The sequence below is a fragment of the Phascolarctos cinereus genome, unplaced genomic scaffold (genome assembly GCF_003287225.1).
Source record: "Phascolarctos cinereus isolate Bilbo 61053 unplaced genomic scaffold, phaCin_HiC Scaffold_8;HRSCAF=390, whole genome shotgun sequence".
In the NCBI taxonomy this organism is placed as follows: Eukaryota; Metazoa; Chordata; class Mammalia; order Diprotodontia; family Phascolarctidae; genus Phascolarctos; species Phascolarctos cinereus.
In genome coordinates this window covers 703,728-719,887 of record NW_027556291.1, presented here as the reverse complement: position 1 = coordinate 719,887, position 16,160 = coordinate 703,728, and the positions used below count along the sequence as shown (strand labels likewise).

The 16,160-nt window shown below is 55.3% G+C and overlaps 1 protein-coding gene and 1 long non-coding RNA gene across 10 annotated transcripts; one reads left to right on the top strand and one right to left on the bottom strand.

Moving 5' to 3' along the window:
- Positions 1-1,092: 1,092 nt before the first annotated feature.
- CDK20 (cyclin dependent kinase 20) lies at positions 1,093-14,396 on the bottom strand. 8 transcript variants are annotated; one of them, XM_078147837.1, is made up of 10 exons: positions 14,084-14,395; positions 13,622-13,703; positions 11,853-11,966; positions 9,814-10,002; positions 9,434-9,555; positions 9,200-9,262; positions 8,949-9,072; positions 8,702-8,857; positions 3,766-4,020; positions 1,093-1,203 (listed from the first exon to the last, which is right to left on the bottom strand). In XM_078147837.1, exons 2-10 carry the CDS (start codon positions 13,694-13,696, stop codon positions 1,186-1,188), a joined length of 1,116 nt encoding a protein of 371 aa, XP_078003963.1. In that variant the 5' UTR covers positions 13,697-13,703; positions 14,084-14,395; the 3' UTR covers positions 1,093-1,185. The 8 variants fall into 8 exon arrangements, 7 of the variants coding, with proteins under 7 accessions (XP_078003963.1, XP_078003961.1, XP_078003960.1 ...); XM_078147835.1 differs by lacking the exon at positions 1,093-1,203 and adding an exon at positions 1,462-1,721 and having other exon boundaries at positions 8,958-9,072; positions 14,084-14,396; XM_078147834.1 differs by lacking the exon at positions 1,093-1,203 and adding an exon at positions 1,462-1,721.
- On the top strand, positions 1,186-3,310 carry LOC144454998 (uncharacterized). 2 transcript variants are annotated; one of them, XR_013483629.1, is made up of 4 exons: positions 1,186-1,406; positions 2,025-2,159; positions 2,355-2,498; positions 2,853-3,310. It is a non-coding gene; the product is annotated as an uncharacterized LOC144454998 (long non-coding RNA). The 2 variants fall into 2 exon arrangements; XR_013483628.1 differs by having other exon boundaries at positions 2,355-3,310.
- Positions 14,397-16,160: the final 1,764 nt, after the last annotated feature.

The following is a 16,160-nucleotide window of genomic DNA, read 5'->3' as shown; positions in this document are numbered from 1 at the left end:
GTTGTGGTGGAGCATCCGCGGGTTTATTGTCCTGAAGCCACGGGAGGGGGAGCAAGCGGGGCCGATCAGGGAGGGCTAAGGCCGTAGGGACGGGGTCTGGACGGGGCTACTGGAGCAGCCTGAGGTGGGTCGCGGCCCAAGCCCAGGCCCCGGCTCAGGCTCAGGCGATCACGCTGCTGTTTTCACGATCCTAGGGCCGAGACCACCCCCGCGGCCCCGGAAAAGGGGGCTCCAGTGCCCCCAAGCAGGGGGGGCGCAGACCCGGGAAAGGGGACCAGGTGACCCACTGAGGCCATGTGGCTCGAGAGCACCACGGGCCCTAGGCTCGGGTAGAGCGGTTCTGCCGCCAGATCCCCTGAGCCTGCCGACGCCACTGCAGCCACTGCTGTCCCCTGCCCAGCGGCCATCAGGGCCTGGCCCACCCGGGCCTTCTTCTTGGCCTTGCCTGACACCTTGCGGTTCCGGGTCTGGATGCCATCCTTTCGCATAGTCAGCGGCCTGTTCACCTGGGGTGGGGGGACAAACCCAGAGTCTGGTACCCCGAAAAGTGCCACCCCCAGAGACTGGGTTTCCCCTCTTCTCCCTTCCCCCCCTGTCCGCAGCTCAGCGACCTAGGACGGAGGGTCGAGGTCTTGGAGATTCCCCAGCCCAGCCCTTCTGGAGACAGGAGTCTTAAGAGCCCTACCCCCAAAGTCACACAGACCCGAGCCCAACTGTCACTCTCATCTCATCAGCCATCAAACACAGCAGGTTGCAGAAGGGGCTTGGAGATCATCCAGGCCCCAATCCTTCATTTTGAAGGCCCAGAGAAGCTAGCCCAGGTCCCACAAGGAGGGGAAGGGGAGGCTTACGTTGTGTAGCTTGTAGTAGAGACCACAAGCATTACACACGGGCTCCCCGCTGGCATTGCGCCGCCACAGTGTTGTTGTCGTCGTCTGGCAGTTGGTGCACTGGGTACCTGCCCGCTTACTGACGATCTGTAAAGAGCCCAGGGAGCTGGGTGAGGTCACTGCTGCCCCCTCCTTGCCTTCCTGTCCCCTAGGCCCTCCCTCCTCACCAGGCGCTTCTTGGGCCGGATGAGGGGCCGGTTCTGCCCATTCATCTTGTGGTACAGGCCACAAGCATTGCACAGGTAGTGCCCAGTGCCATCTCGACGCCACAGCGGGGTAGCAGTTGCTCCACAGTTCACACACTCTCTGGCCTCTGGGTGGGAGGAAAGGCAAGAAATTGGACAGAAAGTGAGAGCTGAGCCTCAGCTCAGCCCCTCAACTCTTTTCCTCCTCCTTAGGATTTCTCCCCCCATCCTGAAGCCAGGTCCTCACCACAGGGAGACAGGGGAAGTGCCCCACGTAGCTTTGGAGAGTAGGCGCCGCCTCCACCTGCCACTGAGAGGGGGCTTCCAGCAGGTGAGAAGAAGGTAGCAGTAGTGAAATCAGGAGGACTTGATGCCATGTAGTGGGAGGGCCCCACAGCTGCTGGGACACCCAGGGTGAGCAGGTCTGGGCTCAGCCGCTCTGTCTTCAAGGTCTCCAGGAAGCCCCTTGGACTCCCTTTCACATCAGGGCCCTCAGGAGCTGGCTGTGGGGAAGCCTCTCGAACAGTAGGGGCCAGGGCTGAGGCTGGGTACAACCCTGCCTTACCATAGGCCCAACTTGCAGCTGCATATGGGGCTCCCCCAAGCCCTCCATCCATCCAGTTGAGAATTGGGTATACTTGGCACACTGTAAGGAGTGGGGGGGGGGAGGGATGGTCAGGCCCCAGACCCCCAGTATGGCCTACTTCTAGTCAGGGTTATGGAAAGGCCAAGTCATCCAGGGAGGGGTCCATTCCCCATTTACTCTGTCTCTGCTGGTGTAGGACCTCTCAGTCGGACCCCTAACATGACTTCCTCAATTCTGACTCCCAGCATTAAATGCCTAATCCTTGAGAAGCATTTGTTCACTGACTGACTGACTGACTGGTACTATGGCCTTGGCCAGTGCCCTGAACCTCATATGATCTAATCACAATTCTCTCTGCTCCAGCATCTTCCCTCAGTCCCAGACTCAGCCCTCACCCCAACAGAGACTTGACCGAGCTCTCTAAACCACCCCCCCCCTCAAAGGGCATGGGCCCTTTGCTCCGGTCTCAGAAGAGAAGCTGCCTTTTCCTCCTTGTAGGTAAGCTACACAACACATGTGGCCACACATCTTCGGGTGTGGCCAATGTCAGAATTGTGCCAAGCCTTTGATTTGGATTTTTCTTTTCCCGTGGGGTGGGGGGGTGGGGGTGGGGTTGAGTGGGAAAGAAAATAAAGACTTGTTAACTGGAAAAAAAAATAAATCCAAAACAAAATTAAAAATCTCCATGAACAGGCTCCTGTGTCTCATGCCACCAGCTCCTCACCCCACCATCTGGCCACCAACCCGCAGCTACCTCTCACTCTAATTCTTTGAGCTCAGGGGATCCAGGACAATCCAATTCCCTAACGGTGCGAAGATGTTTTCATTTCTAAGAAGGTAAGTAGCCATAACTATAACCCACATCAAAGCTCAATGACTTTTAAGAGCAGAAGGAAATCCGCAAGTTTGCAAATAGCTGCTCACTGTTCCCAGCAATCTCCCCTACCCGTACAAGCCAATGGCCTTTTCTCAGCCCTAAGCACTCCAGATCTCTCTGCAGTTTTTGGACATTGTCTCCCACCCCTTTCTCATCAACGTTCTCTCCTCCTTTGGCTCGGTCCTGGTTCTCCTCCCCCAGTCTGACTGTTCCTTCTCTGTCTCCTTCACTGGCTCATTCCCCGTCCCCTGGGTGATCTACCCACTTCTCTCTTGGCTTTCCCCCAAGTGATCTCATTTGCTCCCTGGGTACAGTTCACCTCTAGGCAGATGACTCCCAGATCCAGCCACCTCAGCCGGAATCCTCCTGAGCTGTAGTCCCATACTGCCAACTACATGGCTGGCCAGCTTTGTCCACCCGCACATGCCGTAAGCATCAACACGTCCAAAACAGAGCTCATGTTCTCCCTTCCAAGCTTCCTTATTCCCTTTGAAGGCATGGTCATTTCTTCACAGCTACAGTCTCATCCTCAACACTGACTTCTCTCCCTCACTCCTCCTAGCCAAGCAGTTGCTGATTTGTCCCCTGGGAATCAATCCATCTCTTCCCCTCTACTCTCAGACAGTTAATACCTCTATTTAGGCCCTAATAGCACTCCTCACTTCAGACCATTACCACCCCAGCCTTCTAATGGGTATCCCAGCCTCAAGCCTCTCCTCTCTCCAGTCCTTCTTCTTAGCTGCCCAATAAACTTTCTGCTCTGCCCATGTCACTCCTTGCTCTGTAGGCTAGTAAGTAAACTCCTACGGCTGGCATTAAAAACCCTCCGTGTCCCTAGCTGACTTGTCTGGGAGCTCCCCTTCCTGCTATCAACCATCCGAGCCACCTAAACTGCTAACTGCTCTCCAAACGCAGCATTCTGTCTCCACTGGACCTGCCTCCCAGCTTAGCTCAGAACACCGTCCATTAAATGAAGGCTTGCTTAACCCCAATCTAACCTGGGGAGAGGGGGAGGAAGGGTGGTCAATACCATGTATGGAAGATTGAGGCCAAGCGGTAACAGGGAAGGGAAGAAACATCTTTATAGCACCTACTATGTGCCAGGCACTGTGTTAAGTGCTTTTATAAATATTCCAGAATGTAATTCATTAGCTGGCATCACTGGTACCACTCCACAACCATAGGGATAGACAAAATGGTGCCCCAAAGGCCTCCCCCACAGGATACCTGGTGAGTGTCTGTAAGCATCAGCGGCTGTTCCCCGATGGTAGTAGGACAGTGTGGCAGCAGCACTGGTGGTATCGGCCCCCTCAGGCCCTTGGAAGAAGAGTCCCGGCTCTTCAGTAGCACTGACAGAGGCCGATGAGGGCAGCAAGGTAGGCTCAGCAAAAGGGACCAGGGCCTCTGGCTCCCCCAGGCCAGGTGGGAAATCCATGGGGCCTCCCAGGTGGTGGCAGCAGAAACAGGGACAGTGGTGCCTCCCTGAGGGGGGGGGGGCAGGACTGTCAGCCCCAAGAGATTTTCCTAAGCTTGGTCCTTAGATAGGCCCATGGCCCAGCAGAGGGGCCATGGTCTGGGCCCCCTAACCCAACTAAGTGGGCACTCCTGGGCTCAGAGCCTTGGGTTTCACACACAGAATGTGCTGAGCCATGCATGTGTGTGTGTGTGGGGGGGGGCGTGCACGTGCACACACACACACACACACACATACATATTATATATACACACATATATATATATGTATGCTTGGGCAACTGGAGGCTAAAGATTGGGGGGTTATTTTGGCTCCAGGGAGGTAGAGAATAAGGAAAGGGGTAGACTAGATCGGGGCTCATCATTCCCTCAGGCTCCTTCTTACCCAGCCCTCCCTACTCTAATCAGTCTGTGTGCCCCCCCCATTTTTCTTTTCTCTTCTAGTCTTTCGCCCTCCCCTCACCCTTCTTTGCCTGTTTCTCATCCCCTCCAGGCCCAGAGTGGGAGCTCCTACCCCCAGTTATCACCCCAATGCAGAGATAACCCTTATCTCAGGGCTGGGGGATATGAAAACCTCTTATTAGCCGCCTGGGGCTAGTGTGTTCCCAGCAGGCCTGGGAACTCCAGGCAGGCGGTTCCAAGCCCAAGCCAGGCAGCCAGTTCCTAGCCCAGCTTGGCCCAGCCCAGCCAGGTCTGGCCAAGGCCAGCCAGGTATGGTCCACCCTTAAAGAATGGCTTTTATTTTTATTTTAGAGGAATTGGGGGCATCAGATATGGGGTTGGTTTTGAAGAGGAAATCAGAGCCAAAGACCCTCAGCCAGGACAGGATCAGAGATGGGGCTCAGGATCCTTGGAGACAGAATTAGGAGCCTTTGGGGGCTGACAGATTGGGGCCCCTCAAAGATGTAATTTGAGGGGGGCTGAGGTATGGGGCTGGAAGAGGGATGAGAGATAAGGTTGGAAGGGCAGAGAGAATTAAGGGAGAGAACAGAAGGAAGGTTGGGGGAGACCCAGCTTGGGGTTCAAGCTTACGAGGGTAACTCAGAGGTACAGGGTTAGGGGTTTGGGATAATTAGAGACAGGGCTCAAGCCCTCCTGAAATGGGGGTTCAGAGGGCTTGGAGGCACTGACCTGAGCAGGTGTTGAGGCTGGGGGGGGCAGTCTCTCTTGGATCTCCTCAGGGTCCAGGCTGCGACCAAGACAACGCTGTCTCCCTCCCTCACACCCCCCTCCTGCTGTGGCTACGGGCGGGGCCGGGGGGGGGGGAGATGGGGCCCAGCCTTGGGACCGCCCCCTGCTGGCACCAGTGCCCGAGCATGGCTTAGATGACTGGGGACACCTTCCTCGCCCGCCCATCACAGACCTCCCCCACTGGCCAACAGCCATGGCAGCAGCCAACCAAGACCCTGGTTCTCCATGCATTTCTCTCCTGGTCCCTTACCTCGGCCCCACCTTTAGCTTCCTTTCCCTCAGGGTCTCAGTCTCCATTCCTTTAGAGCACTGTCCCTCCAAGCCCTGGACCTGGGGCTTTTCCTTTCCCTTCTCTGGCCCCTCAGGGATGCCTGGTCTCAATTTCTCCTTAGTCCTGGATCTCATATGTAACCCTTCCACTATCTCTCCATTTCTCTCTCTGTCATCCCCACTCTCCCTTAGTTTTTTTTTTTGGTTTTGTTTTGTTTTGTGGGGGAGGTGTCTCCCATTAGGTCCTGGGAAGAGGGCCTAGGATACACTGGGGTAGATACCCAAACTAAGATGTCAGGGAAGATGAGGGACACCCTCCCTTCCTCCCCCCACCCCCACTTACACCAGCTCCCTGCTGGGCCAAGGCTGGGGCCTGCTGATAAGTCTTATCAGATGGAGGGCCGGACCTCGGTTGTTGGGGTTGAGGCAACTAGCAGCCCCACAGGAGGTTGGGGGAAAGAAGAGAGCGGATACTGGGGCCTCCCTGGCCCTGTCTATACCCCTCACCCCCTGCTTTCTGCCCCTGTGTGACAGGGAAATTCATATCTTCTTCTCCCCCCCCAAAAAAAAAAAGTAACACCTTGGTCCCTCTGCTCTGAGGGAGGGCAGGACAGGTGGGAATCATCAAGCCCAGCTCACAGCTGGGAAAACTGAGGCCTCCTTCCCACTTCCAGTCACTCTGAATATTCCCATTGACCCTGCCTTTGGAGTCCAAGGTAGTGTTTATTGTTATTAGGGAAACTGAGGCACAGCCAAGGTTAGAAGTCTGTTCTCCTGAACCTCCAGAGGGAGGGAAGCCGGACGCCTGAGTCCCCTCCCACCCTGGCCGCAGGAAGGCCAGGGGGAGCAGCTGGGAGTGCCCAGATAAGGCAATCTCTTGGGGCCAGGCAGAGCTGGGTGGAGGCCAGGGCAGTGGGAGGCTCATCCCTCCGGGAGGTAGGGCCGAATCAACTCCGGATCTGGCAACGACTCAGCCAGGGGCTGCTCTACCCTGAAGTCGTGGACATGAGGAGGACCTGGTCGGGCCTTGGAGCCGGGCCCCCCCCCCACGCTGTGGAATGGGCAGCTCTGAGGGGTGGGCTGGCAGCGGGGTTCTGAAGAAGTACTCATGTAGCAGGGCCTGTGGGGATGTGGGGGGAGTAAGAAGGGGTGGCCCAACCCAGCCCAGTCCTGCCTCACCCCTAGATCCCTGGCTTTGTCCCTTTTCAGTCCCCCCAATGGGCACCGTTTTCCTTGAAACGAAGGCTTGGCTGAATTCACTCGACGCCAAAAACGGGGGGTGGGGGGGTGGGGTGGGGGGGCAAGGGGGGCAGTGAGAAGGAGGAGAAACAGTTCCCCTTTGAGCACTGTGGCGAGTCGGTAGATTTTTATCAAGTACTGGGCTCACTTAAAAAGAAACAAGGGGCGTATGTTCCTCAAAGGTATCCACAGACCAGGCTTCTCCCCTCTGCTGGCTTGAGTGAAGGAGACATTCAAACATTCGGACAGTAAGCAATTTTTATCTGTTCATTAAAGCAGGCCCCCTAAGGGCATTAAACAAGATTGAGTTAGACATCAGTCAGACTCATGCTGAAGGGACAGATGAAGAACTATCCTTCTCTGTTCATTAAAGCAGGCCCACTAAAGGGCCTGGAGCTGGCCCAACCTTTGGGGGTCTAGCCTGAGTTACCTTATTTGAGCATCTGGAGGTGAGCAAAGCACTGGCCTCTATGGGGGCTATTGCTGAGGAAACTGAAGCCCAGGACCATGGGAGACCTGCCCAAGGGCACCCAGGTAGTCCTAATAAGAGGCAGAATTGGAACCCAGGGCTGCAGGGCCAAGAGCCCTTCCCACTGTATCAAATCAAATCAAATCAATTCATTTCTCTTCTGGGGATAATTTGTCAATTCAGTGCCTCTCTGCTAAAATGCTATTTTGTCACCCTAAAACCAGAAGTCTACCCTTCCTCTTCTGATCTCAAAGCACCTTTTACCTCCTCTTTCCATCTTTGCTGGCCAGTGCTCCTGGGGTCTCAGCCCAAGTTCCCTTGGCCAGGGGGCCGGGGCACCCCTTTGCCTTGCCTTGAGGTTGCCACCCAATTCATCCACCAGCCAATGCGTCTTTCTAAGAGGGTGTCTAGGGCTTTGGTGGGGGTGGGGGTAGTTGTTATTCCCCAGACACAGACAGAGCAGGAGGCCTAGCTGGAGCTGCAGGGCCTCAACCAAAGTGTCCGAGGGGCGGGGTGGGGGTGGGGGCCTTCCTTAACAGTTCTGCTCGTTATCTACACCTCCACACTCCCCCATGAGTCACAAGAATAGTGACAAATGGTGCCCCATTGCAGCCAATCCCAGTGGAAAAGACAAGTCAGCGGGCAGCCCCTCCCCCTGGCCCTGGCCTTGGGTGCCTCCTCGCAGTATTTCTCAGCTTCAGCTCTTGCCCTGTTCACACTGTGCGCCCTCACAGGCCTCTCTGTAAGCCCCAAGTTCAGCACCCATTGGCCTCTGGCCTCAAACCCCTTTGGGCTCTTTGCTTGACCTTGAAACAAGGCTCCCCCCAACACCACCTCCACTCTTCCTTCCCCAGCCATGCCAACAGGGGCTGCTCTCTCGTGTGCACTGTGCCTTTCCCACAACTCCCATCCCCCTCCACTTCTCTCACTCCCTAGTTGGTGCTATCTTTGGGGAGCTCCCTCCCATCTTTTTCTCCACACTTCACAAAGCCCACTAGGGCATCTCCTCTCCCACCCTGCTTCAGATGTTCCCAGGTCACTCACATGGAATTTCTCCTTCCTGGCCCATCTCCTCAGATATCTAGAGCTCCTTTGGGATCTCCCCACACTCCAAAGGTTACAAAGTTTATCCCTCAGTCCCTCACAATGTGGTGGAAACCATCCTCTCCCAGACTGCCAAATCAGTCTTCTCCTTGATCTCTCCACTTCATCTCTCCTTCCTGGACAGTCTCCCCTCCCTTGGTTTCTACAGCTTGGGCTCCTGGTTTTTCTCTTGCCCACGGGCCTAACCGCTCCCTTGCCGCCCCCCTGACCATGGGGGCTCCTGCAGGGCTCTCTGACAGGCTCCCATAGGTTAGGGCCTTGCACGCAGCAGGAGTTTAATGACCATTTGTACGCACATGACTCCCAGTGTGCACAGTAAATATCTGGATGACGATGGGGGGAGCTGGCATGTCATAAATGTCTGACATTGCATTGCAGGTCGGGCCCAGGGGTGCCCCCGAGGGGAAAGAAGGATACCTGATCAGCCGGGATCCGATGGCGAGGGGGATAGATCAGAAAGCTGCTAAGGAGCCGTAGGGCTTGGGGAGAAGCATCGGGCAGCACCTCATCCAGGGGCAGGGGCAGCTGCTCCTTGAATGAGATCTTGTTGTAATCTGGGAGTTCAGTTATCTCCTGGGGCAGAGGAATATTATTGCATTATTATTATGACGGAGCTGCCAACAGCAAAGTGGGAGAATTCCTCTCCCTCTCTCCTGCTACGCACCGGCCACACCTGGGGGCTGGGTGTCCCAAGGACCCGGAGAACACAGCAGAGCTGTTCAATGTCATTCTCACCAGGAAAGAGAGGGGAGCCATTCAGGAGCTCACCGAGGATGCAGCCCACAGCCCTGTGAACACAAGTGGATACGGTTTGGGCAGTTGTGGGCATCCCACTTCTTGTGGAGCCAGTTACCCCAAACAGGGAGCCGGCCAGCCGAGGCCCTCTCACTCTTGTCCCATCTTCCAGGGCCTTACCACAGGTCCACACCCTCATCGTACTGCCTGGCACCATAGAGAAGCTCTGGAGCCCGATACCACCTGCAGTAAAGTAAGGAGACATGATTAGCAAGCAAGAGGGTGAGAAAAAGCAGCTGCTCTGATGAGGTTGGAGAAACATGCCAAGGAACACCTCCTACCACAAAGCTTGAAACTGATGCCTGTTCCCCCCGCCTACCCTACACCCCCCCACTGCCAGACTCAGGAGTGTACCTAGTGGCCACCTGGTGGCTATAGAGTCGGTCACCCTCATGGGAGAAGACTCGGGCTAGGCCAAAGTCTGCAATCTTCAGTTGGCCCGAGGAGCTAATGAGCAGGTTAGCTGGCTTCAGGTCCTGGGGAAGGAAGGGAGGAAGGGAGGGAGGGAGGGAGGAAGGAAGGAAAGAAAGAGGAAGCGGGGAGGAAGGAAAGGAAGGAGAAAAGGAGGGAGGAAGGAAGGAAGGAAAGAAGAAAGGAAGGAAGAAGTTTAAGGCCCAACGTCTAGCCCCCTTGCCAAGGCTCGACTGAGCCCCCCCACCCCCGGCCCCACCCATCCCCATCCCAGCTCCCCCTCCCCCAAAAGGCTCGGGCACTGGCCCTCTGGGTATTCGTACCCGGTGTACAATGTTGTTGGCGTGGCAGAAGGCTACACCCTTGAGCAGCATTTGCATGTACGCTTTAACCTGAGCTGGGGCCAGAGGCCACTTCCCATGCCGGATGACCTCAGACAGGTCAGAAAGCATGAACTCAAAAGCCAGGACGAAGCCTGCTCCATGCGGGAACACAGCCTTCAACTTCACCACCTGTGGGTGCCAGGACACCTGATAAGGGTACTTAGAGAATTTTATAGAAGGTAGGAAATCAAGGCACAAGGGATCACTGCATCCTAAGCCCTCCTGCCACCAAAGTTCTTTCATTCTGTAGGGGAAACTGAGGCCAGAAAGTGTTGCTGGATCATCTGGTCAAACCTGAGCCCAAACTCCTCTTTCCTAGGATGGGGAAAACATGAGGCTTGAGAGGGCTTCGAGATTGTCCCACCTGGGCCCCCATTCAAGGGTGCTTGGAGGTCACTGTGTCCACAAACTCATTTCACAAGATGAGAGAAGCCAAGGCATGAAAGTGCCACATGCTTCATGGGATGTTTAGAGACTGACTACCCAACCTAGGCCTAACCCTTTCACAGGATAAGGGAAACTAAGGCAAGGGCCTCTTTGCAGCTAGGTGATGCTGTGGATAGAAGGTTGGGTCTCAAAATCTAGCCCCAGGCACTTATTGGCTGTATGACCCTGGGCAAGTCACTTCACTGCCTCAGTTTTCTCAGTTGTAAAATGGGGATCATCATAGCACCGACGTCTGAAGGTGGTTGTGAGGGTCTCGTGAGAAAATAACTGTGAATGACTCACTTAGTAGGCACTTAATAATTGCTTGTTCTCTTAACCCTTTCCACCTCCTCCAACACCAGTGTGTGCACATTGACTCAATTCATAGAACAGGAGAAACTGAAGCAAAGCAAAAGGTGTTTGGAAATGGTCCGTTAGCTCAAGCAGCATGTATTAAGTGCCCACTGTGTGCTGAGCGCTGGGGATACGAAGGGAGGTGAGACCAAAGTCCCTGCCTTCGAGAAGGGGAGGCCACAAGTGAGGAGGCCACCCAGAGGCCAGAAGGAAAAGGAGGCCATGGAACGGGCGAAATGCCAAACGGAAGGCTCAGCTCGCTCCATCAGGCACTGGCTTCCAGGAAGGCAGAGAGGCCAGGAGGATGGCGGAGGCCCAGAGATGAGGAGAGAGGCCAGGGCTGGTGACATACATCTGAGCATGGTCACTGAATCCAAGAGAAGTGATGAGCTCGTCAAGTGAGAGGGTGCAGAAAGAGCCAAGGGCCCAGGACAGAGCTTTCGGCGTCACCCATGGCTACGTGGCCTTGAGTCAAAAAGACCTGAGTTCCAATCCAGCCTCAGACATGTGTGACCTCAGGCAAGTCACTGCACTGCTGCCTGCCTCAGTTTCCCCAACTGTACAATGAGAATAAGAACAGGGTTGTCATGAGGATCAAGTCAAGTGCTTAGTCCAGTGCCTGGCACACAGTAGGTGCTGTAGAAATCCTACCTATGATGATGGTGATGCAGCAAAGGAGCCTGAGAAGCAGAGAGGCAGGAGGAGAATGCGGGGAGACAGGAGAGGAGAGAAGAAAAGAGCCTCCGCGGCTCCAGAGAGACCAGGCCACTGGGCAAAGGCCACTTTGGAGAGATGAGGGCAGAAGCCGAGCATAGGAAGCCTTCCCAAGATGGCCAGGGAACATTCAATCCGTGCCCTCCTTCCCCACTTCTCTGGCTCATTTTATGGAATGGGGAAAACAGGCAAATGTATGCTTAGACATTGTCACTTTCCAACCAGCTCCAGTTCCAGAATGAGGGCACGGATTCAAAGGTGCTTAAGAATTCACCAAACCCAACCTCTCCTGCCCACTTTGAACCCACAAGGAACCCCAAGAGCTAACACTGCTTCGAGATCATCCTTGGGGCTGGGGAAGCTTCCCCGAGATCATCTAAACGTCTTCTCTGGAGCTCACTGATCACAAGAGCCCCGATCTAGCATTGGAAGGAATCGGATGAGCAAACAGAGGGCCAGACAGGGAAGTGGAAGGAATGACTTACATACTGGTTGTCCTCAATCTCCTGGAGAGCCTTGATCTCCCGCAGGGCCTGGTTGGGGATCCCATCCTCCAGCCGCCGCAAGGCAACCTTCTTTAGAGCCACTGTCTCCCCCGTCTAGGAAAGAAAGACACACCCAGACACGGGGGAGACTGAGGCAGGCAGTCAAGGAGAAGGGCTTGTATGCAGCAGACAGGCAGAACCAGAGGAAAGTACAAAGACTGATGGAGAGAGACAAAAAGGCTGAGAAACCAGTTCGTTGTTGTTAAGTCGCGTCCAATTCTTCGTGACCCCATTTGGGGTTTTCTGGGCAAAGATGCTGGAGTGGTTTGCTATGTCCTTCTCCAGCTCATTTTACAGATGAGGAAACTGAGGCAAGCAGGGTGAAGCGACTTGCCCAGAGTCACACAGCTAGGAAGCGTCTGAGGCCAGAATGGAACTCAGAAAGATTTCTGACTCCAGGTCTGGCCGGCACTCTATGCACCACGCCACTAATCCAAGAAACCAGATCTTCTACCATTCAAAAAGTATTTACTAAGGTCTACATGTATAGCTGGTGCCATGCTGAGCCCTAGCAAAACCTGGACAAAACCAAACTCATCCCTGGCCTCTCTGGGTTTACACATTCTACAGAGAGAAAACGAACCAAGTGCCTAGATGATTTCATAGCTAGCGAGTGTATATGAAGTAAGTATGGGGTCACTTCAAGGGTGGAGACAGAGGCATTGATCCCTGGGGGGCTGAGGAAAGGCCCCAGGGAGGAAGAAGGGAGAGCCACAGCTTCTGCCCATGGAGGAGGCTGGGCTGGAGCTCAGACACAAACAGAAAGCCTGGGAGGAAGGGGGAACAGGTTGCTGTGAAAGGCTCTGAAGGCCTGAGCGTTTGGGATTTGATGTTGGAGGTAACGGGAAGCCTCTGGAGTCGACTGAGCAGGAGGGGGACGTGGTCAGATATGCTCTTTAGGAAAAGCCCTTTGGTGGCTGAACGGAGAGGGGACTGGAGTTGGGGGAGACAAGCGGGGCAGGCAGAGCATCCGCCTCCTCCCCTCCCCTCCCCCCACCAGCAACAGTAAGCAGGCCATTAGCCCAGGTGGGGACAGTGGCAGGGGAGAGATGTTGTGGAGGTGGAAATGACAAGACTGGACCAGTGACTAAGGGTTCGAAGGCCAGAAATAAAGATGCTCAGAAGAACTGAGGGCAGGGAGAGCTTGGAAGATCATAATAGGCTGTTTTAGCTGAAGAGGTCCAGAGGGCATCCAGGGGGCCAGCAGGCAGTTAGAGGGGATATACCGATGGCAGCTAGAGATGGCAGTGAATCAGCCACACGGGGATGACGGCTGGATGCAGGAAAACACCAACCGAGAGAAGAAGAGAGGAGAGGGCCCAGGGAACCCATGAAGGGAGACAAAGGGCCAAAGGGAGAATGGAGAGACAAAGGCAAACGTGGGCAAAGAAGAGAAAACAAGAGAGAAAGAAGCAGGGGAAGAAAGGGAGACAGGGAACGAAAGAGGGGAGGAGGGATGGAAAGGAGAGGAGAAGAGTGAGACATCGAGGGGAGAGCCAGACAGAGAGAAAAAGAAGTGAAAAGGAGAAAGGGAACAGAAAGGAAGGAGGGAGAGAAAGGAATATGGGAGGAGAAAGATGGAGAAAGGAGGGAGACAGCGAGAGACAAGAGGCAGACAAAGAGAAGAGAGGCCAGGCTGGAGGAGCCTCCAGAGGATTTCTTCACAAGGGCCACGGATTGCTTCCTGCACCAGCCTGGTCCCCACTTACCTCTACATGCTTGGCCTTCAAGATGATGCCATGGGCCCCTTCACCTATTCGGCCCAGGATGTTGTACTGGTCCATGGTCCAGCTTGTGGAAGAAGGGAGCGAGCCCAGTGACTCCCCAGGCTTCCCAAGTGGAGCGTGCTGTCTCTCCAGGACTTCCTTCAAGGCCCTCTCCCCAGCTGCGAGCTTGGAGCCTCCACTAGTCACATGGTGTTGCCATTCCTCTTTTGCACTGGTCTCCTGGCTAACTCCAATTCCAAGCACGCTGCTTCTAAGGGACCTTTGGCCTCACCTTGGTAAAGCATTGAGCTCCCTGCACTTCCTAAAGGCTTCTTCCCACCCCCAGCCCCTGCTCCTCACGTTCACCTTCTCACTTTGAGTTTGGGCAGCCTTTTCCAGGGAGTCCTCAGAGCCCCAAGCCCCCTCCTCCAGGATGCCCACACATGGACACACAACCATACGCACCCCTTGGGGGCTTCCCCTCAAAGAGAAGCGCTTATGCCACCTCCTCCAGGAAGCCCTCTCGGCCTTGGCAAGTAGCATTCCAGGCTCCGATCTGGGGCCACCACATGCCCTCTCCTCCCTCAGCTTGGGGGAGCGCTGGAGCCCCCAGCCCTAAGAGCCCACTCAAGGCTCAGCTCCTCCAGGAAGCCCGGTCAGGAGTGCCTGGGCCCTGGAGGGGAGATCCCCGTGGGCTGGGGGCTCCCTCTTCTCTGGGGATCGTGCGAGGCCTGGAGCAGCCTCGGCTCAGGATCACCGCCTCCACCACCCCCCTCCCACCCGCCCCCGCCCCCGCTACCGCTACCGTGCGCGGGCCGGGGCCAACACGAGGCTGCCGTCTGGCACCCGAGGACTCTGCGAGGCTCCCGGATAGCCCCGGATGTGCACCCCAAAGTGAAGAAGGCCCGCCCACCTCCTCCCCCGCAGCTCTCCACCTAGTCCCCTCCCCGGCGCGGCCCGGCCCGGCCCCGGCCCGGCCCGGCCCGGCCCGGCCCGGCCCGGCCTAAGCCACCTCCAACCTCCTCCCAGCAGCCCGGTGTCCCGCACGCAGCTTCCTTAGCAACGGCTCAGCGCAGGCGCACTCGGCGCCTCTCGGAGCAGTGAGCCCGGGCGGCTCAGTCAGGTGACACGGCCCAGGATGGGGGGCGCGGGGGCGGGGCCTGCGCGAAGCCAGGCCAGAGCCTGGAGAGGGGCGGACCCAAGTACTCCTTTACGTGGTACGTGAGGCCCGGCCAGCCCGGGACTGGGCGGAAGCTGGGTCGGAGGCGGCCGCGCCTAGGAGCGAAGTGCCCTGTCACGTGGTCCATGAGGCTCCGCCCCGTCGGAGCACGTTGGGCTTCTGCGTTCTTCCTGCCACGGTCATGGAGGATGGCTATGTCCTCTTGAATATTCAGTCTCCTCTTCCTGTGCTGTGGAGAGAGGCCTGGCCCTGCAGTCAGTCCCGGAAACGAGTTCAGATTCCACCTTATGCACTTGACAAGCTGGGCTAGCCTGCCTCAGTTTCCTCCTAGAGAAAATGTGGATCAGAATAGCCCTTGCAGGCACGGCATTTCCTTTCTTCCGCAAACAGTTTTTCCTTTAAAAATGCCGGTCATTTGTGGACATCTCTCAAAAGCACCCAGTCATCTGGCCCTCTCTAGATGTAGGCTAAAGTGGGAAGAGGTGGATGAAAAGATGTCCACGTGAATGCCCAGGCGACCTGATCTCTCTGTCTCCCTGGCTTCCTGGGAATGACATTTCATTTGGCTCAGTGAGGTTTCTATTCTATTCATGGGCCACTGGACTACATTAGAAATGAATTATTTGAGTTGGGAAACCACAAACTCCAATTGGGGGGGAGGGGGTGGTTGTCATATATTGACTTAGAAAAAACCAGATATTAACATTATCTATGTTCTTGTTGTATTGTATTCTCAGTTATTTTTGTGAAAAATTTCCCAATTACATTTTAATTGGGTTCTGGCTGAACTTTTTGCCACTTCTGCTCCATTGAATAACCATTGCCAGAAGACAATGATCCCGACTTTTTATTGACCAAATTTTGAAACCAATACTTATCAAAGGGAGATGATGCATTCCCAGCCCTGGTCCTGTTGGGTCTCAGAAAAATTGGAGGGGCTGTACCTCCAGGGGCCAATGTCTCTTCAGGAGGCCCATGGAACAGGTGCCAGGAACAATTTTTTCCTTTCTACCACGTGAAAAAGGGGGTTGTGTTGATTCCACAACAATCTGCCAAATCCTTTCATCTCTGTGCATATGGATGATAAATAAGGGTAGAAATTGCCCAAAGTGAGGAGTTGAAGATAACATCTAAGTTGTAAGCCTGGGTGCCTGAAAGGATGGTGGTGTCTTCCACGGTAATAGGGAAATTAGGATGAAGGGAGGGGCTTCAGGGGAAAGAGAATAAATTCCATTTGAGACATGTTGAGTTGAAACATGTCTCGGGAACATCCAGTTTGAAACAATCTGAAGTGTGAGACTGGAGGTCAGGAGAGAGGTTAGAGCTGGAGAGACATAATAACTGAATCCACAGAGCTGATGA